The sequence below is a fragment of the Gossypium raimondii genome, chromosome 4 (genome assembly GCF_025698545.1).
Source record: "Gossypium raimondii isolate GPD5lz chromosome 4, ASM2569854v1, whole genome shotgun sequence".
Taxonomy (NCBI): domain Eukaryota; kingdom Viridiplantae; phylum Streptophyta; class Magnoliopsida; order Malvales; family Malvaceae; genus Gossypium; species Gossypium raimondii.
This window is the reverse complement of record NC_068568.1, coordinates 2,532,511-2,557,925: the sequence shown is the minus strand read 5'-3', so window position 1 is coordinate 2,557,925 and position 25,415 is coordinate 2,532,511. Positions and strand designations below refer to the sequence as shown.

General features: G+C 34.2%; 5 protein-coding genes across 8 annotated transcripts; 3 read left to right on the top strand and 2 right to left on the bottom strand.

Annotated features, from left to right (window-relative positions):
* The first annotated feature begins 3,108 nt into the window (after positions 1-3,108).
* On the top strand, positions 3,109-8,594 carry LOC105779715 (coatomer subunit alpha-1). The gene is made up of 4 exons (XM_012603608.2): positions 3,109-3,275; positions 3,385-3,632; positions 4,537-5,031; positions 5,292-8,594. The coding sequence occupies exons 2-4, from the start codon at positions 3,425-3,427 to the stop codon at positions 8,237-8,239; spliced, it is 3,651 nt and encodes a 1,216-aa protein (XP_012459062.1). The 5' UTR covers positions 3,109-3,275; positions 3,385-3,424; the 3' UTR covers positions 8,240-8,594.
* Positions 8,595-10,140: 1,546 nt separating this feature from the next.
* Positions 10,141-11,207, top strand: LOC105780636 (uncharacterized). The gene has a single exon (XM_012605071.2). It carries the CDS (start codon positions 10,202-10,204, stop codon positions 11,051-11,053), a length of 852 nt encoding a protein of 283 aa, XP_012460525.1. The 5' UTR covers positions 10,141-10,201; the 3' UTR covers positions 11,054-11,207.
* Positions 11,208-13,855: 2,648 nt separating this feature from the next.
* Positions 13,856-18,817, top strand: LOC105779584 (uncharacterized). Of its 2 annotated transcripts, none has more exons than XM_012603394.2 (12): positions 13,856-14,382; positions 14,535-14,644; positions 15,362-15,431; positions 15,683-15,821; positions 15,944-16,075; positions 16,844-16,983; positions 17,067-17,114; positions 17,403-17,513; positions 17,606-17,787; positions 17,860-17,981; positions 18,070-18,146; positions 18,224-18,817. In XM_012603394.2, the coding sequence occupies exons 1-12, from the start codon at positions 14,146-14,148 to the stop codon at positions 18,332-18,334; spliced, it is 1,479 nt and encodes a 492-aa protein (XP_012458848.1). In that variant the 5' UTR covers positions 13,856-14,145; the 3' UTR covers positions 18,335-18,817. The 2 variants fall into 2 exon arrangements, with proteins under 2 accessions (XP_012458848.1, XP_012458847.1); XM_012603393.2 differs by having other exon boundaries at positions 15,935-16,075; positions 18,224-18,816.
* Positions 18,818-19,173: 356 nt separating this feature from the next.
* LOC105779587 (late embryogenesis abundant protein) lies at positions 19,174-20,243 on the bottom strand. Its single transcript, XM_012603402.2, has 2 exons — positions 19,933-20,243; positions 19,174-19,413 (listed from the first exon to the last, which is right to left on the bottom strand). The coding sequence occupies exons 1-2, from the start codon at positions 20,236-20,238 to the stop codon at positions 19,177-19,179; spliced, it is 543 nt and encodes a 180-aa protein (XP_012458856.1). The 5' UTR covers positions 20,239-20,243; the 3' UTR covers positions 19,174-19,176.
* Positions 20,244-21,392: 1,149 nt separating this feature from the next.
* LOC105779585 (chaperone protein dnaJ 10) lies at positions 21,393-25,415 on the bottom strand. Of its 3 annotated transcripts, none has more exons than XM_012603396.2 (9): positions 25,304-25,415; positions 24,942-25,046; positions 24,657-24,716; positions 23,896-23,978; positions 23,121-23,419; positions 22,816-22,974; positions 22,546-22,718; positions 22,225-22,305; positions 21,393-21,752 (listed from the first exon to the last, which is right to left on the bottom strand). In XM_012603396.2, the coding sequence occupies exons 2-9, from the start codon at positions 25,026-25,028 to the stop codon at positions 21,678-21,680; spliced, it is 1,017 nt and encodes a 338-aa protein (XP_012458850.1). In that variant the 5' UTR covers positions 25,029-25,046; positions 25,304-25,415; the 3' UTR covers positions 21,393-21,677. The 3 variants fall into 3 exon arrangements, with proteins under 3 accessions (XP_012458850.1, XP_052485062.1, XP_012458849.1); XM_052629102.1 differs by lacking the exon at positions 25,304-25,415 and having other exon boundaries at positions 21,393-21,561; positions 21,645-21,752; positions 24,942-25,259; XM_012603395.2 differs by lacking the exon at positions 25,304-25,415 and having other exon boundaries at positions 24,942-25,258.

Genomic DNA, 25,415 nt, shown 5'->3' with positions numbered 1-25,415 from the left:
CTGAGAGAAAAAGAAAGGAGTTTGATACCGTGATTGAGAGCATAGAGTAAAAAAAATACAAATTATCTTCCTCTCGGCTCCTTACGTAAAAGACCTCTCGATAAATATTTTTGCATAAAATATGTTCTTTATTAATTTGACTTATTTTTTTTCTTTTTCCTAATATGTTGTTGTTTAATATATTATTACAGTCTTCAGATTTTTTGATTAAATTATGGTCAACAAAAAGTAAGAATACAATGAAAAATTATCTCAATCTTCAGAATTCTTTGCAAAATATTGAGAGGATTATTGAGAAACCAAATTTTGAACAAGTTGCAAGAAATCGACTATAGCTGAAGGTGTCAATAGATGTTGTCAACTGGCTTGTATTTTAAGGTTGTGCCTTTAGGAGACGCAATGAAGCACAAGATTCAAGAAATTGAGGTAACTTTCTTGAACTAATAAAACTCTTGGCTTCTTATAATGAAGATGTGGGGGCAACTTTCTTAAAAAATGATGGTGCAAGTAATATGTGTGGCGAATAGAATAGTTTGCAAGCGTTATTTGCTAAAAAATGCCGATTTGCATACTATGTTCATTGCCTCGCTCACCGTCTCCAATTAACTCTAATAGTTGCATCCAAATAGGTTATTCCTATTTATCAATTTTTTTCATACTTTACAAGTATAATCAATTTGGTTGCTTCTTCAAGCAAGCGACATGATCAATTAAGAGACATTGAGGCATCTCATATGGTGGAGTTGATTGACAGTGAAGCTGATGGAATATATGATGCAATGACATCTGTTGAATTTGTTTTCATCTTGCATTTCATGATTGAGATGCTTGGAATCATTAATGATCTTTGTTAAGCATTGCAGTATAAATTGCATGATATACTAAACACGATGCAGCTGGTGTCATCAACTAAAACGCTTCTCCAGAAATTCAGAGAACATAGGTGGGATGCTTTGTTTGAGAATTTGAAGTTATTTTGTAAAGATCATATGATAGAAATCCCCAAATTAAGTGCTCTGTACAAAGCTGGTTGAGGTCAGTCTGCATCTAGAGATATAACCTCACAATTGAGCATCATTATCGGTTTGATATATTCATTGCTAACAGAAATGAATTCTCGCTTTAATGATGAGGTAGTGGAATTATTTGTTCTTAGCTCCGCTTTGGATCCACACGATAATTACAAAGCTTTTTGAGTGGAAGATGCTTACTAAGACAAATAAGTCAAGTATTTTACGGAGCAAGAAAAGCTACACATGAAGATTCAATTGAAGCATTTTCAACTTGATGTTCATCAAAGCATGGAGTTGCAGAGAGCTTCTGTAATTGCCAAGTTGTGTTAAGTGCTAGCTAAGACAAATAAGTCAAGTATTTATCCTATTATTGATAGAATTATTCGTCTTGTGCTAACTTTTCCCGTGTTTCTTGCAACAACTGAACTAGACCTGATCATGGGTCGAGCCACCCGGCCCGACCCGAAGGCCTGAATGAAATGTGGGAGGGTTTGGGCAAAAATATAGGCTCGAAAAGTGGGCTTGGGCAAAAAATAAGGCTTGGACAAAAACGGGCTGGGCCTCGGGTAAGACATTTTTGGCTCTGGCCCTGCCCGAATTCACTAAAGGACAAAAAAATTTGCTTTTTTTTAATGTTATTTTCTTGTTGTTTTCTGCATATTTTGCTACCATTTTACTATTATGTTGCTACTATTTTGTTGTTATTATTTGGATATTGTATAAAACTTATTTTATTGTTAATTTTGTTATTATTCTAGAGACATTTGCTTGTTAAGTTGCATTAATTTTAGTGTTATTTAAGTCTACAAATTTTTTTAAAATTTATTTTTAATTTGTTGGGAAATATTTTATTTTGATGTTTTTAATATTTTTGATGTATTATATATATTTAAAAATTATATAAAAATAATATAAAAAATTAATACAGGCGGGTCGGGTCGGGCTTGGGCAAAATTTTAGGCTCATTTTTTAGGCCAGACCCGGCCTAGTAAATGGGCCTGAATTTTTAGTTAAGCCTGGCCTGAACCTGGCCTGACCCATGAGCACCTCTAAACCGAATGAGCATTTTCAGCTATGAAAATTATGAAGACAATGTTCTGCAATAGAATAAAGGATGATTTTTTTTCAACTTACTTGGTGGCATACATCGAAAAAGAGATAGCTCGAGAATTTTCAATGGATTCTATGATTGATGAGTTCGATCTTATGAAAAAGCGGAAGATGCAATTTAGAATGCCTAGTATTGAGAAATAGGACTAAGGCCAAGTCTTTTAAATTTAATTTTTAGAATTATAACGATGTTTATGAAATTTTTAGTATAATATTAGTTATTCTTTTTTTGCATATTCGAAAGAAATATTTAATTTTATATATTGTTATTTTTTTCTTTTAATTTTTCTTACAGTTAAATCGTTCATGCTTTTTAAAAAACATTAAATTGATTTGTTTGATAAGAAAAAAAGTATCTGAGAAGAATTGACACTTTTTTACATTGAAAAAAAAGTTGTTCGGATTTAGTAGTTCCGTCCCCCTAGGAGTAAAATCTTAGATCAGTCCCTGGGCATGGGCATTGTTGCCAATGTAGAAGAACGCGAGTTCAAATGCGTTGAAGCTCATTATCCTCTTATTTATGGGTTGGAGAGTGAATATCAATAGACTTTTAGGTATCGTATCAAAAAGTACTGATATGATTAGAACCTATAATGATATTGTTCAAAATATTGACTGTTTCTTTAAAAGGTAACTTTAATATTAAAAAAGCCTTAATTTAAAAGGCTATTAAAAAATATTTTTCTAATATTCTATTATCAAATTTTTAAAAAAAGTTATGATTAAGATTTCGTAACTGTAATCTAACAATATTATTTCAAATATTTGATCTTACATTTTTTACAATGTATTTTATCATTACCTCGAACACTTTTTTAATTGTAATCAAAATTCTTTTAAAATAATTAATTGATGTAACATGATTTTAAAACTTCTTAATTAATGCTAATAAAGAAAAAAGAAAAGACAATCATATTTCTACCTTCACGAAACGACGTCGTAGAATCTGTAAAATAGGAAAGGGAGAAGCTCTCCGCTTAGAGAGCAACAAAGTACAAACAGTACCAAAGTTACCAAATACTAACAATAAAAATCAAAGCTCAAAGAGAGAATCGAACACTCTCTTTCTATTTTTCGTGTACAAACTGGAAAAATACCAAAGAGAGCTTCCAATTTTGTTCTTAATTTTAGCTGATTTGGGTCAGATCTGAGGTAACTTCTTAATTCTTTTTTGAACTTTAATCATATATTTCATGTATTTGCTCAATTGCCGATTCAAAATTCATGATTTGGTTTGGATTTGTTTTTTTTTTTTTTGCAGGGAATTGACGGTTGAAGAGAAAGTAAAGAAGAAGAAGAAGATGTTGACGAAGTTTGAGACGAAGAGCAATCGAGTGAAAGGACTGAGTTTCCACACTAAGAGGCCTTGGATCTTAGCCAGTCTACACAGTGGTGTGATCCAATTATGGGACTATCGAATGGGGACTTTGATTGATCGATTCGACGAACATGACGGCCCTGTTCGCGGTGTCCATTTCCACATGTCTCAACCTTTGTTTGTCTCTGGAGGTTCGTATTTCGTCTCTTTGCGCCTCGGTTTTGATCCTTGCTTCATAAATCTGGTCGATTATTTTAGTGATCTATGTTTTCTTGTTACTTTATGGAATTTGAGAAATCCAAGGCATATGATAATGCTGGATCGAGAGTTACTATAGAACATGTAGTTGGACTTGATTTAGAACTTCTAGACCTTATGTTGCTGAGTGATGAATGTCAATTGAACCATAGATGGAATTATAGGAGAAATTCATATATGATATGGATTTATTCGGTAGTTTTATATATTTATGCTTTTTTATTTGGCCCCAAAAATAAGCTGAAAAAGCTGTTATTAGTGAGTACTGACAGCAAGAAGCAAACATTGAATTAGCTCTGAAAAGGATTATAACTGGCACCTGATCTCCTGTTTAGTGTGTCTATCAGCTGCTGCAGTGAAGCTTTGAACCATAATTAAGTGTCCTTCACAATTTGCTTGATAGCAGAAGCCTGAGATGATATTTTGCCTGACCATACATGTTGATTCCTAGGTTACAAAATATAGTAGATATCACATAACCAGAGTACCAGACAAGGAAGTAAAGAAACAAGTAAATTAGTTATGAAAGGAATTCGAGACTGCAAAGATAACAATATAATTCTGGCTGACAGGCTATCTAGTGAAATAACTTGCTGTTCAACCTTGCACCTTAGATGCTAAACTTGTGTGTGAATAGATTTATTGCTGAGAAGGGATGCTATTGAGTTCATAATTTTGAAAATTTCTAGCCCTGCTCAACTTGGGCAAGGAGGGTCTGGATTTGAAAACTTTTTGGCTCAAAAAAGTGTTATTTTTTGGTGCTACGATTTTCTTTTACAGAGCATAGGGATCTTGTGCGATAGAAGTGATACTAAAAATTGATGTTTTTGTTTTCAGGGGATGACTACAAGATAAAGGTCTGGAACTACAAGTTGCATAGATGTGTTTTTACCCTTCTTGGACATCTTGACTATATTCGAACTGTGCAGTTTCATCATGAGAATCCTTGGATTGTGAGTGCCAGTGATGATCAGACTATCCGCATATGGAACTGGCAGTCACGAACTTGTATCTCTGTGTTAACTGGTCATAATCATTATGTTATGTGTGCATCATTCCATCCTAAAGAGGACCTTGTCGTGTCGGCCTCCCTTGATCAGACTGTTCGAGTTTGGGATATTGGTTCCTTGAATAAGAAAACTGCCTCTCCAGCAGATGATATTTTACGTTTCAGTCAGATGAACTCAGAACTTTTTGGTGGCGTTGATGCAGTTGTTAAATATGTGTTGGAAGGTCATGACAGAGGAGTAAATTGGGCTGCATTTCATCCCACCTTACCTTTGATAGTCTCTGGAGCAGATGATCGCCAAGTGAAATTATGGCGTATGAATGGTAATTATAGGAAAACCACGCCTTCTTCTCCATTTATATTTCATTTTCTAGATGTGTTGATTAATGCTTTTTGTAAACTCACATTGGCCAATTAAAATCTTCATATAAATTTACCTTTTTCCTTTTAAATTTTATATATGCAGCATAGCCCTTGCTTTTATAGCCAAGCTACCTCAATTTCTCCATTATATATTCTGCACCTGAGTATTTAGACCCCTAAATTTATTGTGGGATCAAGTAAATTGTTTATTTCTTTGCAGAGACAAAGGCTTGGGAAGTGGATACCTTTAGAGGACACATGAATAACGTATCATGTGTTTTGTTCCATTCCAAATTAGACATCATTGTATCTAATTCCGAGGATAAAAGTATTCGTGTGTGGGATGTAACAAAGAGAACTGGACTTCAAACTTTCCGTCGAGAACATGACAGGTTCTGGATTCTTGCTGTTCATCCTGAAATGAATGTTTTGGCAGCTGGACATGACAGTGGCATGATTGTATTTAAGCTAGAGAGAGAGCGTCCTGCTTTTGCAGTGAGTGGGGAATCTCTTTTTTATGCCAAGGATCGGTTTTTAAGGTGTTATGACTTTTCAACTCAAAGAGAGGCACAAGTTATTCCAATTCGACGGCCTGGTTCCGCAAGTCTGAATCAAAGTCCAAGAACTCTTTCCTACAGTCCTACTGAAAATGCTGTTCTTATCTGCTCAGATGTGGATGGAGGATCTTATGAATTGTATGTGATACCAAAAGATAGCTTTGGCAGGGGAGAGATGCAGGAGGCAAAGAAAGGTCTTGGTAGCTCTGCTATATTTGTAGCTCGTAACCGGTTTGCTGTTCTTGACAAAGGCAACAATCAAGTCTTGATCAAGAATTTAAAGAATGAGGTGGTTAAAAAGAGTGGCCTTCCAGTGCCTACAGATGCAATATTTTATGCTGGAACAGGTAACTTGTTGTGTCGATCAGAGGATAGAGTAGTGATATTTGATCTCCAGCAGAGGCTTGTTCTTGGTGATCTTCAAACCCCTTTGGTGAAATATGTTGTTTGGTCTAATGACATGGAGAATGTTGCTTTACTCAGCAAGCATACAATTGTCATAACTAACAAGAAGCTTGTTCACCGGTGCACTCTTCATGAGACAATACGTGTAAAGAGTGGAGCCTGGGATGACAATGGTATTTTTATCTACTCCACCCTCAACCATATAAAATACTGCCTCCCGAATGGAGATTGTGGAATAATTCGAACGCTTGAGGTTCCAATATACATAACAAAGGTTTCTGGAAATACTATATTTTGCTTGGATCGTGATGGGAAGAATAAGGCTATAGTCATTGATGCTACTGAATACATTTTCAAGCTCTCTCTGCTTCGGAAGAGATATGATCAGGTTATGAGTATGATAAGGAACTCTCAGCTATGTGGTGAAGCCATGATTGCTTATCTGCAACAGAAAGGGTTTCCTGAGGTGGCTCTCCATTTTGTGAAAGATGAGAAAACACGCTTTAATTTGGCTCTCGAGAGTGGGAACATTCAAATTGCTGTTGCATCAGCTAAGGAGATCGATGACAAAGATCATTGGTATAGATTGGGTGTGGAGGCCCTTCGCCAGGGCAATGCAGGTATAGTGGAATATGCCTACCAGAGGACAAAGAACTTTGAGAGGCTGTCTTTTCTTTATCTCATAAATGGTAACCTAGAAAAGCTGTCCAAGATGCTGAAAATTGCGGAAGTTAAGAATGATGTTATGGGTCAATTTCACAATGCTTTGTATCTTGGCGATATAAAGGAACGTGTTAAGATCTTGGAGAATGCTGGTCACTTGCCTCTTGCTTATGTTACAGCATCAGTCCATGGGCTACAGGATGTGGCTGATAGGTTAGCAGCTGAGTTGGGAGATGATGTCCTTCCTTTGCCAACAGGGAAGGAACCGTCCTTATTGATGCCTCCAACCCCCGTTGTGTCTGGTGGTGATTGGCCTCTTTTGAGAGTTATGAAAGGCATATTTGAAGGTGGATTGGATAGTATTGGCAGGGGTGGTGTGGATGAAGAGGAGGGTGCAGAAGGTGATTGGGGTGAGGATCTTGATGTGGTCGATGTTGATGGCTTGCAAAATGGGGATGTTGCTGCAGTTCTGGAAGATGGGGAAGTGGCTGAAGAAAATGAAGAGGAGGGTGGATGGGACCTTGAAGACTTGGAACTCCCTCCTGAGGTTGAGACACCAAGGGTTTCTAACAATGCTCGTTCATCTGTTTTTGTGGCACCAACTCCTGGTATGCCTGTGAGTCAAATTTGGACTCAAAGATCATCTCTTGCTGCTGATCATGCAGCAGCAGGCAATTTTGATACAGCAATGCGTTTGCTGAGCAGGCAACTTGGAATAAGAAATTTTGCTCCTTTGAAATCCATGTTTCTTGATCTTCATGCTGGCAGCCATAGCTATCTTCGTGCACTTTCATCTGCTCCTGTGGTGTCATTGGCAATTGAGAGGGGATGGAGTGAGTCTGGTAGTCCTAATGTGAGGTCTCCACCGGCCCTCGTGTTCAATTTTTCTCAGTTGGATGAAAAGCTGAAGGCTGGTTACAAGGCAACAACGGCTGGAAAATTCACCGAGGCTCTTCGGCTCTTTCTCAGCATTCTTCATACGATTCCATTTATTGTTGTGGAATCAAGGAGGGAAGTTGATGAAGTCAAGGAGTTAATTATTATCGCTAAGGAGTACGTTCTTGGTATGCAGATGGAGCTTAAGCGAAGAGAAATGAAAGACAATCCAGTCCGCCAACAGGAGCTTGCTGCCTACTTCACCCACTGCAACCTTCAATTGCCTCACCTAAGACTTGCTCTGTTAAATGCAATGACAGTCTGCTACAAGGCAAAGAACCTGGCTACAGCAGCTAACTTTGCCAGACGTCTACTAGAAACAAACCCCACAAATGAGAATCAAGCTAAGACCGCGAGGCAAGTGCTACAAGCTGCTGAGAGGAATATGACCGATGCCTCTCAACTAAACTATGATTTCAGAAACCCATTCGTGACATGTGGGGCAACTTATGTACCAATTTACAGAGGACAGAAGGATGTATCATGCCCATATTGCACCGCTCGCTTTGTACCTAGTCAGGGTGGACAATTGTGTACGGTTTGTGATCTTGCAGTGGTCGGGGCAGATGCTTCAGGGTTGCTTTGTTCGCCTTCACAGGTACGATAAAAAGCTTCCAAATTTTAATATACTTTTGAACTGTATTCTGCTGATCCTTATGTCTGCAAAAACGTTCACGTTGATCGATTCATATCTTCTATTCCGTTTTTTCTTTTTTTTGTCTTTATTCCCTTAATAGAGTTCCTTAGGATTTCATATGCAAGAACGTAACTGGAATTATAGAATTTTCAGTCTATTCTGGTATAATTGTTCAGCTGTTTCATATTTCATAGACAAGAATGGCATAGTTGTGGAGGCCTTGCTAATGGATTATATGTGACATGTAGAACTTGAACACATAAGGTTTGATGTTGCGATTTAAGTGATATTCATTCTTCTGAGTTTTGATTGGTTGGCCCCTCAATCTCATTGTAAAGGTCGGATTATGGTTTTAATCCTTATAGAATGCTGAAATTTAGGATTTAACACCTTGGTCCCTGTACTTTTTTTGCAAATTTGGGAACTTTTACTTTTATTTCAAGGAGTTCAGTCATTCTACTTTTTTTAGATTTAAAAATACAACACAAGTCCAATTGTTTTGTTCTCTTAAATTTAGGTTCATTGCAATATTTTCTTTTACATAGATATTAAGTGAGGATTTCTTTTATTTTAAACCAACAAAATTTAAAAAAAAAAGGATTTTATTGGTGTTAATAATTAGACTTGAATTTTGAAATCTATAAAGTCAGAATAAATTCTTGAAAATAAAAGTATAAGGAGATTCCAAATGTATGAATGTACAAAGAATATAAGGACTTGGAAGTATATTTTAATCTAATTTGGTTTTGTTTTTTTGTTTTTCATAATATTATTAACGTTGTTAATTACTGTGGTTAAACTTTAAAGTGGTGATGTAGCTCTTTTGTATATGCTGTTCACTTATAAGTGTATGTTGGAGATGGATAAATTCAACATTTTTAAAAATCATATAATTTAAGGAATAATATTTTATATGATATCCAAATATGTATTGAGGACATTAATATTTTAGAAAAGAGTATGCTTTTAGCCTTTTATGCTTTAGTTATGTTACTTCGACATCAATCTTCTTTAGTGGAAACGTGGGAAAAGCTTTTCCAATTGCTTACTTTTACTGCCACTCTCTTTTAAGACACTATCTATATGAAATAATTTATAGAATGTGAATATTGATATAATAAGTAGTTTCCCAAAAGAAATTAAAAATTTATATAAATCCTAAACATGATTATCATGCATTTTTAAAGAAAAAAAAGTTTTAGTACAATAAATTTGATTTTCTTTGAGGTTTTTCATAATTCTTTTTATAAAAAAAAAAAACCAGAAAAGGCACATGCAACATTAGTGAGGACATTTGGTTAGGCCCAGTTTTAAGAATCCTTTGCCGACTTTGCCTTTTGCACGTGCGTTGGAATCTCTCCCAAAGCGGACCAAATCCGACAGTAATGACCCAAATCCACTGGAAAAAAGGACCAAAGTTTCCCCTTCTCTTTATGTATTTCTAAAATTAATAATAAATGCTAATGAAGCATTCCCACAGTCCGCAAAGGCTCGTTTTATTTTTGTGTGAGGTTTATCCGATTCTTGATTTGATTTTGGCGTGCATCCGTGATTTCTTTTTAAAACACGCATTTGTTAATAAATATTTTTAATAGCGCTAAATACAAGTTCACGTTTCGTCAACTGGACTGATGTAAGGATATGACACAACGCTCAACTTTGAAGATTCAAATTTGAAGTTCAATAAATCAATTTTAAAATCTGACTCATCGTTCGAGGACTTTTTAGTGAATTAACCCAAGCAAAGAGGTCAGGAAGTTAATTGGAAATCTTCTTTGACACGTGGCTTACAATTATTGGTGGGAAAGACGTGGACCTATTTACAACTACTAACTTGTGATCCTCAACCCTTTCTTAAAGGAAACTCAAATCACTCGAACACAAAACACCTACCATTAAGATAGAGAGATAGAGAGAGAGAGAGCGAAGAAAATGGAGAAGCCAAGCAAATCTTATGGTGTTGTTTTACCTACAATGGATGAAGATCATGAAGAATTTGTTTTCATTGAAGAAGATTATGATGTTGATGATGATCTTTCCCATTGGGAATTCATTGATTCCTCCGTTACCGATTCTGATGATGCCGATGATGATGTATCGTTTCATCGTGGTGAATTATCCAGAAGAAACGTAGAGTCGTTTATCCCTTTCACTTTCCCTTTTCCCCCTATAACGGAGGTGAAAAAGTCCATCCCGATTCCTGCTCCGATTCAAGATACTGATGATCATGATCCATCACATGATGGATCTGATGATCAAGATGATGATGTTGATGCATCATTTCGTCGTGACGAATTATCGAGAAGAAGAAACTTAGTGTTCGGTATGCCTTTCCCTTTTCCCCCTTTAACGGAGGTGAAACAGTTCAACCTGATGCATGATCATGATAATGATGATCCTGATCCATCACATGATGATGCATCGTTTCATCGTGATGAAGTATCGAGAAGAAACTTAGTGTACGGTATGCCTTTCCCTTTGCCTCCTCTAACGGAGGTGGAAAAGTTTATCCCGTTCCCTGCTCCGATTCAAGATAATGATGATCATCATCCATCACATGATGGATCTGATGATCAAGACGATGTTGATGATGATTATGGATGCGATTTGGATGATGAATTGGTTCCAAAGGCATTGAGTGGGAAATTTGGAAGGCAAAGGATGAGGAAATTAGGGAAAAGGGCATTCGCGAAGATGAACACTTCAAAGAAATCGCCGTATCTGCATGTGAAGCCTGGATGCGTTCATGGAAAGCATGGGCTTGGATTAAAGCACAGTTTCTAGGTAAATCAACAAGATTTTAGATCTTTTAATTGGGTTAATCTTCATTTGAATTTTTTTAAAGTTGTAATTATTAGGGTTTTTAATTTAATTTGATTTGACATTGGCTTATTTAGATTTGGTTACTTGTTAATAACAACCTAATTATTATTATTAATTAGGCTTCTTCCATGTTCTATATATATTTTAATAGATCTGATTTGTAGCCTCTCTTTTCTTTTTTCTTCTGATTTTGATTGCTTCAATGTTGATAGTCTGATGAACTTTTGAAGTTCAAACAATTCCTAAATATTATTTGTGAATAAATTAATTTGAAAATATTTTTTAAAATGTTAACTGATCTATTATAATTATATTAAAGTGAATTGTGATTCAGTATCCTATCAACAAAATCAAAATTTTGAATTGGTATAAGAATTCACAATCTCTAAGCTTAATATTAATTTGTCTATTAAATCATCTTATTTAGGAATTTATAAATAATTTTAAATATTGTATTAAAAAATATCCCAATGTTCCTCTTATTTTATTTTTTAGAAAAAAGTTCTAAAAATGTCACATGTGGGATCTTGGGGAAAGTTGGGGTTGTTTTATGTGTGTTTGAAAAGTTTTGACAATGAAAATGAAATCCAAAGTTAAATCATTTTATCAATTCCTTTGATTTGTGCCTTATAAAACTTCGGTCGTGTTAAGTAAATTGGTAGACTACAAAAACGGACTAATTTAATTTTGGGTAAACTATAAAAATAGTTATTTTTGTTTGTCCAGATTATATTTTAGTTCTGTTTAAAATGTTACGTTTTAGTTCCTTACGTTATTATTTTGTTATGAAGAGGTCACTCTACTGTTAAGTTTCGTTGCCTCCCTAACGGCGATCTTACGTGGTAGTCCAAATGGGTTTTAAATGCTAATTTAGATGTCCTATGCGGCAGTCCAAATGAGTTTTAAATATCAACTATTTCGTAACAAAACGATAACGTAAGTGACTAAAACATAACATTTCAAACACAAGTTACTAAAATGTAATACGAGACAAACAAAAATGATTATTTTTATAGTTTACCCTTTAACTTTTAATCTTTAATTATTTTAAAAGTGAGCAATTAAATATGCGTTAAAAGCTAGAAAATGTATTTCTTGAGTGCACTCGAACTTCCAACATTTTTTCTTTTTTTTTTCTTAATCGTGTAATATATCTTACCATTACATCCAATCAAATTTACTAATTATTGTTACTAAAAGACTTTCTGCACAATCGAATTTGCGTGAACTAAAAATAATAATAAATTTCACATCTTAGACTATTAATACAATTATAAGATTATGACATAACAAATGACACAATGAATACCCAAAATTTTCTATCCTAATCTTTTTCACAATCTATTTTCTTCGGAAATCTAAAGACTGTGGTATCTTTTCTAAAATATTGATGAATTTTTTATTACACCTTACAAATTATTTAATTTTTTCAAACAAATGCTTCATCGAAAAATTAATTATTGCTACCGATGGTGGATATCTTAATTATGAAAAATTACAAAATAGTCTCTGAAGCAAGGGCGAAATCAGAAATTTTCTTAGGAGAGTCGAAATTAAATTGTATTGTTAGAGGATTAAATCAAATTTTTATATTTTTAAGGAGGTCAAAGTACAATTTTATTTTTACTAATTTAAAATTTTAAAGGGTTTAAATGAATTTTTTTTTCATTTTAAGGGGCCAGGGGCCCTGCCAACCCCCTAGTTTCGCTCTTGCTTAACTACTGACTTTTTTTTTTGTCACCTCCCATTAAATTACCAATGGAAAGATAACTTGGCAGTTTTTAAAATTGGCGTAATAATAACTTTAATCCTCAATGTTTATATGATGTTTCAATTTAATTTTGATTTTAAAAAAATCCTTAACATTTACACATTGATATAATTTGGTCTTTTTACAATTTTTTAAACATTAAAATTAATTTTAAAAGAATGAAAAAAATATAAAATTGTTATATTGAATTTTTGATGTTTCCGTTACATCTCCGATCCTTCAAAAACAATGAATGATGTTAAAGGTTTCATTTTAACACAAATAAATTAATATTATAACTTTTTGGTACATATACCATAAATCTTTTTAAAGGTCTATTGGTACAAATATAATATAATTTTTGGTTAAATTTTGTTATTAGTCCCTTTTCTTTGTGAAAGTTATGGATTTAATTCATGTATTTTAATTTGATCATTTTATATCATATACTTTTCAAATATTAAAATTCAGTCCTCACCAAATGATAATTGATAAATTCATTAAGTTATGCTATTTCTAAAATCAAGTGTCAAACATAATATCATATGTGTAATATCATGTCACTTGTTATTTTCACAAATTATTTACTAAAAAATCCAATTAATGAATTAACAAATGTCATTTGCATAAAATTGAAATTTCAAAATTTGAAAAATATAAGGACTTAGAATAATCCGATTAGAGAATATGAACCAATTCTACAACTGTACACATAAAACAGGACTAGTAATTGAATTTAGCTATTACTCTTTAAGTCAGGACTAAAATTTACCAATTAAAAGAGTACAGGGACTAAACCCACAACTTAAAAAAGTAAAAGAACTAAATTTAATCAAATTAAGGGACTAAATACACAACTTTCACAAAAGTATAGGTACTAATAGCAGAATTTTAGAATTTTATTTTATACGTTGTCGTTTTGAAGTAATTTAGGCAGTATAAGAACCTCTAAAAGCTAATTTCGTATAAAATCATGACCGGTAGTCAGTCATTTGAGGCCTGTCCTTAAAAAGACCAGAGAAAGGATCCATTTTTGGCGGGTCTATAAAAGCCGAACAAGTAAAAAATTAAAAATTAAAAATAAAATAAAAATAAAAATAAAAATAATTCTTTGCTCTCCATTTCATTTTGATTCGAGAATTGAGATCCAATTCCAAATCCGAAAACGTAGTATTTCAACGTCTTTGTTATTGGATTCTACTTTCTAAATTCACATCTACCGGTTTTTTTCTACGATCGACGTGACGCCGTTGATTTACCGGTGAACGGTCTCTGATGAAGCAGCCACAGAAAGTTTAATACAATGGCGGAAGGTGAAATCACTAATAACAGCTCGAAGGAAGGAGTCAACGAAAACAAAAACAACAAGAGTTGTATCAATGGCACCGATAAAACCAGTGAAAAGAAAGCAAGTATGAAGGATCCGGAAACTTTTTGTTGCTTGCTTCAACCGGGGAATGCCGATTCCAGTCCCGATTATATCGGCATTCGTCGATTTCTTCTCGCTCGTAAAGCGGAGTCCAGTTCTTATCGCCGACTTGTAAGCTCTAATTTTTTTTTTTTTTTTTGGTTTATGTGCACGTTTTAGTTATGGATCTGTGTTCTAGTTGTTTGAGAGCTTGATTTTGAGCTAGTTATCGAACGAGTTATGTGTTGAAATGAAACCTTTTAACATCATTCATTGTTTTGAAGGATTGGAGATGTAAAGGAAAAGGTTATGTGGCGTACCGGAATTACATGCGGAGGCCAAGAAAATGGGAAAAATTACAAACACCAAGCCGTTCTAGCACTCCTGGAAACAGGTACTGGAATTTATCCAAACATTGTTCCCTTTCTTAATTTTCATTTATTTATTTGCTTTACAAATTGAAGCTATCAATTGCAGCCTTATTAGTTTGATTGAACGTTCGGTAGCGGATGAATTTTGTATTGGCTAAGGGGTTAAAGGATTTTTTCATGTAAAAACAACTAATTTTGAAATTGAGTAAATTGATAGCTTTGAAAAAAATTGACATTCTAGCAATTTCGAAAGTGAACAAAGACAATTAAGCATAACATTAATGTGTTTCATTAATTATAAATAATTTTTGTTGATATAGTGACAGATTTAGCTTTTGATGTTTACAACTTTATATATTTTGTCACTTCGACCTTAATTCTAATAAGTTCAACACATTCAATCACAACATTGACATATTTACACAAATATTATGGGATAAATTTATTAAATTATGATTAAATTGTAAATTTTAAATGCTAAGTTTATTATTATATCAATCAAATTCATGTAAAATTGATGAAAAATATTAACTTTGTGATTAATCGTCTTTAGTTGCTCAATTTAAAAATTGACAGGGATTAAATTGTCTTGATTTTTTGAGAGGGACCAATTTGTTCAATTTCAAAATTGAGAGGGACTGGACAAGTCCTTTTACCAATGTTTTATGAACAATGATCTGCTAATTTTTGTGGCATTGTTTAAAAAATCTGACATCAAGGTAATTTACTGGTTGGTGCAGTGGGCTTTGGAATTCAAGGTCAGGTTCATTCTCACATTTGTTTGAGGCGGAAAGCTTGAACTCTAGCAAAGTACGTATTATCTACAAACTTTTGTTATGTAATTTTTGTTCTCCGTCAGTTATTGACTTGTGGTTATATTGTTCATTTGCATCAAGTGCCTTAAATCATCATGTTCTTGATGATGGAAATGAAAGAACAGAAGATCTTAATTTCCTTGTCCATTCAAAAGGAACTTATTGCATGTCAAGAGCTTGAAAACCATTTTTTAAGTAGGCCTTTAAAAGAATTGAGAAGAGTTGCATGCTTCTCCATGCTTGCAGGATCAACGAAGTGGCTCTGTTGCTTCAACTAATAGAAGCTCTAGCCTTAGTGACAGTGATCGCCCACGTCAACGAGGAGTTGAACCTGCATATTCTTTTGTAGGAATGCACTGCATATTTGATCAGTGCAAAGCAGCTGGTAACTTTTTATGGTTTTTGAATGCAATCTTGATTTCTTTCATCTTTGTCATACTATTTTAAGCAGTTCATTTCACTGTTTCTGAAACGAAGCAATATGATTGGTTTTATAAGCGGTTACAGTTTTGAAGTTTGGGCACATGAGTTCTGATCTACTCGCATATGGGACATCAGATGGGACATTGGTAGTTTGCTCTGTCTCCGACCCACCTTCAGTTCTCAAGCAATTAAATGGGCATTCAAAAGATGTCACAGGTTGGATTACCTGGTATTGTTTCAGTTGTCTTTCTTATATCTTAGACTGAAGTACTTGTAGCCATGCTATCTGCTATTTTCTTTCATTTACGGAGACCACGACCTTGTTCATTTATGATTGTTTGGTCCATTCCTGCTTCATTACTTTCCTTTTGAATTTTAGTGGAATTGGACTAAATTGAGAAGGTACCTACTTCTACTTCATATTGTAAAGGATCTTTCGCAGTTAAAACCTGAACCAGTGAGATATTGAGATTTGTGGTATCTTTGACACTGTTTGTGAAGGTCAGCACAATAGAATAACTAGATTGTGAAATTGATTTGAAAGTGAGCAAAATATTTCTTGGTAAAAATATGAACTAAGAAATACATCATGTTGGAGCCCTTTTAGATCTTCTTTTTCAGAAAAATAATGAGACAAAGTTGGTTCAGAACTGCAGGTCATTTTTGTATGAGCTAGGAACCATTTTTCACATGGGAGAAAAAAATGGTCTAAGTGGTGTATCCTTGAATCACCCATAAACCGATACCCCGAGATGGCACCTAAATTGCTTATGTGAATGATCCACCTGACCAAATCATCATTGAATTAGATTTAGGCATGCATGTCCACTGATACAAAGTGGATGCTAATTACCTATTATACATATTGATAATCTCATTAAATTTCTAGTATCTGGAATTAAGGTTGAATTTTATTTTTATAACTATGATTCATTGAGTCAACCGTTTATTAACCATGTTTATGATTTGCCACTCCATTATCAGATTTCGATTTCTCATCAAACAATCAATATATTGCATCATCATCAAAGGACAAAACTGTGCGAGTATGGGAGCTATCAAAGGGCCTTTGCATTAGAATCATATATGAAGTCTCTCCACAACTGTGTATTCGATTTCATCCTGTAAGTAACCAGTGGTTATGATACATACCCTTCAAGTCAGGCAATCTTTTTAAGATTATTTATTCTTTTGTTTAAATCTGCAGGTAAATAACAACTTTCTTTCAGTTGGAAATGCAAATAAAGAGATCACTGTAAGCACACCTCCATGCCTTTAATCATCTCTAGTCAATCTTAATGGTCATAGTTCAGTTGATGTGATATGCTAAATCGGATTCTGGATAATCGAACGAAATGCGTGCTTTCTTTGTCTTGTAAGAAAAATTCTGTCTGTATAAATATCGGGTCGGCTAGTTCCATATGTTTAATCCTTCACCGACTCCTTATATAGGCGTGCATTTGTGAGTTTGAACTTTCGGAATGCTCGATCTCTGCGTCAAAACTTGCTTGTATGATTTTGCTCACTTTTTTCTCTGCACCAGGTATTCAATTTCAGCACTGGTAGGATTATTACCAAATCGAACTTTGACAGCGAGGTTACCTCGATGGACCATGATCATACCGGTCAGCTAATTTTCTGTGGAGATGCACAGGTCTCTCTTATACCGTCTTCGCCATAATCATCATAATCAAAGAAATCTGTTTGGTCTTTTAGAATGTTCCTTATGGGACGATAATTTCGCAGGGATGCATATACTCCGCAAGTATGGAATCCCGCACAGGTGCATTATCCCGTTCTCATCGATATAAAAGTGGCAACAAACTGAAATGTCCAGTCGCGACCGTACAGTACCGAAGTTTCTCTTTGATGACAAAGGGTCCTGTGTTATTGACATGCACTCAAGATGGAAGCCTTTCGTTCTTTAGGTTCGTTCACAACATCGTATCTTCTACCTTCATTATTACAAGTAACTGATAAGTGGTAGGTTCGCATTTCAGTATCAATTTGGAATCACAAGGTTATCTAACCCTACGTTGTTCGCTCAAATTAACTTCACGGATTCACACCATTCGAGCTTCCTTCTGCCCTCTGCTTTCCCACGATAAGGGCGAATATATAGGTTTGTATTCCGTCGCGACACCGACCAAACAGAACTAGTGTACTTTCATATCCCTTTGCTGACATTGTGGTTTCTTTGGGCTGTGAAGTTGCTGGAAGCGAAGATACACACGTCAACTTCTACGACTTAACACGGCCAAAGCATACATGTGTAAACAAGCTTCAGGTTCTACTCCCTCGCTTCCCCAACTACTCCGGTAGTCAAACTATTTAACTGGTTAAAATCATTTGTTGCATGCACAGGGTCATGGTTTTCCAGTTATAGGAGTAGCATGGAACCATGGGGAGAACTTTTTGGCTTCATCAGACCTTTATGGCGTTGTTATAGTATGGAAAAGAGCCAAAACAAAATAGAGAGAGCCAAACACTATCATATAGAGATATAAGAAGGTAAATGACTTTAAAACCGATGAATCTACTTAGAGGGACGGCACGATCAAATTAGTCACTGTTAAAAAAAATAAAAGAAAGATAAATTAAAATAGAATTAATATTATTGTTAAAAAAAAGCCAAAAAAAAATTAATATAGAATTAACATTCAATGCAATTTTAATTTTTTAAAATATTTTTTATTAAAAACCGTAAAATGTTGATTATATTACAATATTTTCTTTATTTCATTTATTTATTTTTAAAAAAAGCCTAGATGTTATAACTGTTACAAACCAGTCTAAAGATTCAGTCACCCTTTGAGTTAAACTCGCACATTGACCAAAATTGTAGAATATTATATTGTCATGAACTGTTTCCCTGTAATTTGTCTGTAGATAGATTTTGATGTTGGCAATTTGCCATTATTCAATTTATACATCTATTTATTTTCTCTTATATGTAGTTTATACATTTAAATTTTATAATTTAGAATTCGAAAGTTCGATTGAAGTTCAATTATTGATAAAAATAATATTTATTTTGTATTCTCAAAAAATATTTATTGTGTTAATTATTACATATAAATTATGAAATAAAATGTAATTGTTAAATTTTTTCCTTTTATGGATATGTAAAAGCAGAAAAGGAAAAGATCTAGACAATGCATCATACATTCATTTATAAGTAAAAAAAAAAAAATACTAATATTACACATTTCACAAACGTAGCACACTTCAAAGTTCAAAAATTAACGACATAGAATTCACAAATACAACATCACGGTAGAAAGTAGATAATTCACACAGCTACTAACTTTCAGTTGTTAATGAGCATGATGACCAGGTAGTTTTTCCTTTATCTTCTCTATCACACTCTTCTTCTCGTGGTGCTGACCCGGCGGGGGACCGGTCGTGGTGGTTGTGGTTGACGCTGTGGTTTTGACAGCCGAAGTTTTGGTCTGAGATTGATCCTCCTCCTTCTTCTTTCCACTTGTTAGCTTCTCCTTTACTTTCTCTTTCAGCCCTTTCTTCCTTCTACCGCCCATCCCATCATCCTCCGACTAAATCCAAATCCATAAATAATTAATTTTAAAAATTTATTCAGGACATCTTTTTTTTTAAATTTCATTAACAAGAAATTTTCTTTAAGTAACTTTAAAACTTTAAACATATAAATATGTTCTTCACAAATTTAATAATTAATCTCTACACTATTTTAAAAAAATTGAATTACATCACTTTTTGTTAATTTTTTAATTTTGTTTATTTGACATTTTGAAATAAGAAAATACTCACTTGCTAATAAACTTAAATTTAACAAAATAATTTTAATAATATTAAAAAATTAAAATCTCTAAATAATGAAGAGATTAAATTTCTAAAAATAAAAATATAAAATTAAATTTCAAATGAAAATTACAAAAACTTATGCACATTTTAAGTAAAAAACCACAATTTTCCATCATAAAAGCACTTTAAAAACGCCATAGCAAAACATTTATGGACAAGCAAAAAAGCAATACTAAAACATATACTGCATAGATGCCCATAGCGGTTTTTTTTTTTTCAATTTTCATTACCGAGCTAGAGCTGGAGCTGGAGCTGCTGGAGCGTTGAATCTTTTCCTTGCCGGAAACCTCGTAATGCAGCGGCTGTGTTTGCTGCGGAGGCGGTGGCTGCAGCTGCTGTTGCGACTGATCAGTGGCGACGGCGGAACCGGTGCCATATCCCATTAAACCCGACAGTGACGTTGTCGTCGTGGGATGCTTGGTGGCAATACCGGTGACATAAATGGGGTTACCGTGTTCGTCAGTGAGTTGAACCGGGTTGCCGTGTTCGTCGGTGAGTTGAATAGGGTTGCCGTGTTCGTCTCTCAAATCAGCCATTTTTCGTATACGTAAAAAGGGGAGATGTGTTTTACAGTAAAGCAAACAATTATTCATGAGGTGTTTAATATAAAGGGAACGGTGGAGAAGAAAGGACTGGTGTTTTTTTTTTTTGCATGTAAACGTAGGTGTTTAATATTTTTACACGTGGCAAACGGTACATGCAGGATATTGCCACGTTAGAGAAGGGTGGAGGACACGTGTAGCTTAACTAGGCAAGTGATAAATATTCCACCATATCTGATTTGCATTTTTCCAGATTGAGATAACATTAAGATACAGATGTCGAAGAGGATTGAATGTTATGGACATTACTGTAGGAAGTCGTGGATTCGATTGTGCATAGTCGTGGATTTGAACGTGTTAAAATATATTATTTTTTTTATTTAAAATTAAAGTAGGATTTGAGTAATTTTATGCATTATATTAATGTTAAAAAATATACAAACGTTAAAATTATTAATTACTATGAAATTAATATATGAATCTATTTTATAAATTTAATTTTATATATAAATAAAAGAAATTTTAGTTGAATATCTAAAATAATTGAAATGTTTGAAATCGGATTGCGAATTTGGATATCTAATGAATAATAATATTTAGAGTAAATTATATCGATAGTTATTAAATTATTAATAAATTTATATTTTGGTCACTCAACTTCAAAAAGTTACAAATAACAATTGACTCATTTGAAAGTTTTATTTAAGCCACTAGGTTTATAAAATCGGTGTTGTATGCTTACTTTGTTTGCATTGCATGCACCAATCGAAACATCATGGAACAATTTTAAATATCATGAATCTGCAAACCAAAATTCAAAAAACTTTCTTCTCCAATATCCAACACTGACCATCAAGCCGACTTATATCTAAAGTATGTTATTTTACTTGTTGATGGATTTAATCCCCCGCACTGATAGCAGAATCGTCCCTTAGAGCTCACTAGTCAGACAATTAAAAGAAAAAAATATAACACATGAGTGACTTAAATAAGAACTTTCAAATAATTTAGTGACTTAAATGGAAACTTTCTAATAATTTAGTAATCATTTTGAAACTTTTACAGTTGAGTGACTAAAATGTAAACTTTTAAATAATTTAGTGACCTTAAGTATAGTTTACCCTAATAATTAATTCAAACTTAGAAAATAATACTCGAATAATTTGAGATAAATTAATAAATTTAAATAAAATTGTCAGTGAAAAATTGTGAAAAAAAATTATATATACTTTGACACTAAACAATAGAATCTGCGAAATTGCTTCTCCAATCTCCACCACCAATCCTTTTTCACATTCTTCAAGCTGATCTCCTTTCCTTCAATTATGCTACTGAACTGAGACCACTTGTGATGAACATATGTTCAAAAGTCCGACACAGAAAAGAAAACATCGACTAACCCGACATGGACATCCATCAGAGTACTGAGATGGCTAAGAACCCGCAGTTTCTGTTTCGACATTTACACGGCGCAGACTGTTTTCTCTACTATAAGCAGATTTTGCTCCCTGAGAAATCCGAAATGGAAAGATCAAATTCAACAACAATAGATGAAAGTTACATGTAACATATTCATGGCATCCATTCACATATGCCATTCGAAACAAAACTTGAAGCAAGATGAATTACAGTAAAAATACCATGGAATCCTACGTACTAGGAGTTAGATTACGTTTTACTCTTTACTCCAAAAACGAACAAATTACCCCTGATTCTTTTTGCTAAATATCATCCAGACAGTTATGCGTAGCACGTATACTTTATGCTAACATAGAGGGAGCAAAATGCAGTCCGACTCTTAGTACAAGAACTTCCATGACAATTTTACCGATGAATTACAGGGAAAGTCATTGTTACTGATATTGTTTACTTAGACGTCGGTGTGAGTACTAAATTCAAGTACGGTCTAATTTTCTAAGTTTTAACCTTGAAGGTAGTAGTGCAACAATAATGAAGAGTCGTAGCAACATAGATACTTACTTGAAAAATGGTTCCGAGTTTCTTCATTCCTTTCGCTCGCAAGACTAGAACTTCTTCCGAAACACTAGCGTCTCTAAGTACCTGGATAACAAAATAGATTTTAACTATTTGCGTCAAAATACAACCTAGTTTAACTGATCTAATATCATTTAGGATCCCCAACATGAAACTGCTATGAAATCCATGAAAGTGCGATCGGGTTGGTGACAACTATCGGTACTTGGTTAACAATCCACACGGTACCAACGTGCACACATGCCACAAGGGCACTGGTCTTGAAATGAACCACATCGATAAATTTAAGGAAATGTGTAAACTCACTTCTAAACAGACATTAGATAAAGTTGACTCGATATCAACCACGTTGATCTGCCAAAGGGATTGAAGCATGGCATCCTTCTTTTCTTCAAGGGCTTTCAGTATGTTCTCTTCTCTGTCTGCTCCTTGGGTCAGTCTCCTCAGCTCGTCTTGTATTTGAATTAAACTAACAGCACCTACAAGAAGATGCGTATACTCTTTGGTTTCGTTTAAACTTCAGAGTTCAACCAAAACAGAAAGGCCTTATTAAACTTCAACTGCAGAATATTGTACCTGAAGCAGCCTTTACTTGTGATTTTATATGGTGCCCTTTATCTCGCACCCATTCTGCTAAAAATGGTACTTGCATACAAGACCCGTCTTTACCAAGTTCCCTCGCGGCTTTCCTCGTGTAAATGTATCCAATGGTATGTAACATAGCCTCACCAAAAGCTGGCAAAAGTTATATTTAAGAGCAAACCGAAGGTAGTAGCTATGTAACACATTACTCAAGGTCTAAAAGTCCTTAAATGCTGATACTTAAAAATAAAACCACTTTCATTCACATTTAGCTTAGATAGAATATGATAGAAGCTTACCAGCTTTTGAAAGATCTCGTGCTTCTGAATTCGCCCATTGAATGAATTCATTGGTGTGACCTTCAACAAATGGCTGCAAGCGATTTTTCAGTATTTCAATGAGCTTGTCTTCCCTTTGTTTCTGAAATGCCTGCATATTTTCCTCGAGTTTCTTCCTATGAGCTTCCTTATCTAATAAGGAATTACTTTCAACTTCAATGGCTGATAAAGTAGCCATTGCTAGTTGGCCAACATAATCTTCAAAGAAATCACTTCCAAAAAGCATCCCAAACACAGCCGTAGGATCCAACATGGTGTCCCTAAGAAAACAGTAATTGACCACTAAGCAGCCATTGCTAGTTTCATGGATGAATTGCCTTAAGCATCTAATAATATATTTCAGTCTTCCATTTTTATCCCTTTATAGCATTTGGTGTTGTGCAAGGTTTTAGCTTAACCAGACTTAATGTTGGCTGCATTACAGACCATTTTAAGCTATGTTGAATAATATGCTTGAACCAAATAATTCTTCCCATTCATTTTTTTCATTTCACATTCCACAACTTATGCTACCATATAAAATTAACAATACTGAATATCACACTTATAGCATATAACCAAAAAATGACATGTCATTTTATGCATTTCAAAACAGTATGCGAGATAATGAACATCACACTTATAGCATATAAACTTACGGTATCACTCTGGTCTTCCCTCTCTTGTCATATGCTTTTATGCATTTCAAAACAGTATGCGAGATAATGAACATCACACTTATAGCATATAAACTTACGGTATCACTCTGGTCTTCCCTCTCTTGTCATATGCTTCACGCTTTTCGGGATCAGTTAGAACCTGATAAGCCTCACCAAGTGCCTTCACGTATCAAACAACGAGAAAAATAAGAGCCAAATACATAATTGAGAAATGCAGATGATGGAACATATTTTCATTACTACAATGAAAGGATCAACTCGATGCAAATACAAATTTAAAGTAGTCTTGAGGGGAGGCTAGTCTCGGACCCTTAGTGGAAGGCATTGTCGTCGTGTTGCGGTTTTGTCTCCTGTACTTTGAGAAGAGTCCAAAGTGGTTTACAAAGTTTAGGGAATGCCTCAGTTGGAAGAGATATGATCTGCATGCTCACGAGAGAGGTATCAGTATTGTGCGTAATATTAATTATGCATCCTGAGCCCCCGGGGGTTCGAAGTACCATGATTACAAAGATAAGGCCTATATGCCTTGGTAGTTCGAACACCCCAGGTGCAATATGCATAATTAATATTATACACAATACCGACACCTTCTCCCTGCAAGTAGGTGGTATCTCCGCCAACCAAGGCTCTCCCTTAACTCCGTGAACCCTTTTAGTCTCTGCTCAAAGTATGGGAGACAAAACACCAACACGAGGATAATATTTTCCGTTGAGGGTCCGAGACGAACCTCCCTTCAACAAGTAGTTAAAAGCCAGTACTAAAGCTAAAGGGGTCTTCTTTTAGGACATTTTTCAAACAATTGATGAACTAAAAGCATAGTTAAAAGGTGGTAGCTTACGTGAAATTTGTCAGCAGCTTTCGGATCATCTGGATTTTTATCGGGGTGAACTCGCCTTGCCTGAAAAATACAATGCAGAAGAAACCTAAACTCATAATGCAGAACAAATTTCATTACCCAAATCTCTAATTCCTGTTGCATAATTCAACATGAAAACAAAAAATTCATCCAAATTTTCTCACAAATCCCAGAAGAAGAAACATGGTTCAATCATGCATCAAGGCATTACTTTCAAATGTTCATAAATCAAAATCATGAAAATCATACAAATGTAGAAAAGCTTACTTTGAGGTAATAAGCCTTCTTGATTTGAGGTATAGATGCATCAACATCGACACCCAATATATCATAATATGAAGTGTCTTTTTCCATTGATCTTCTCTTGCCACACTGCTTTTAACATTAGAAATTAATCAACAAAAAAAAAAAGAAGATAAATCAATGAAAAAAAATTCTCAATAAACAGAACAAGCTTATAGTAAATGAATCTACAAGCGATGTGAATTAAGAAGAAATAAGAACATTGTTTTGAATTTTAGATCTCTAAATTTAATGTAAATAAGCAAATTCCATGGAGAAAAAAGGCATTATATATTCAAATGAATGGGAAAATGAAACCAAACAAAAACAAGAAATTTTGAATTTACATGTTATGAAAATGTGAGATTAAATGGTTAAGAAAATGATTGAAGATTTTTTTTTTTCAGTGTTGAGGATGTTAGTGTTAAAATGACAAATAGACAAGATGATTACGTGGCC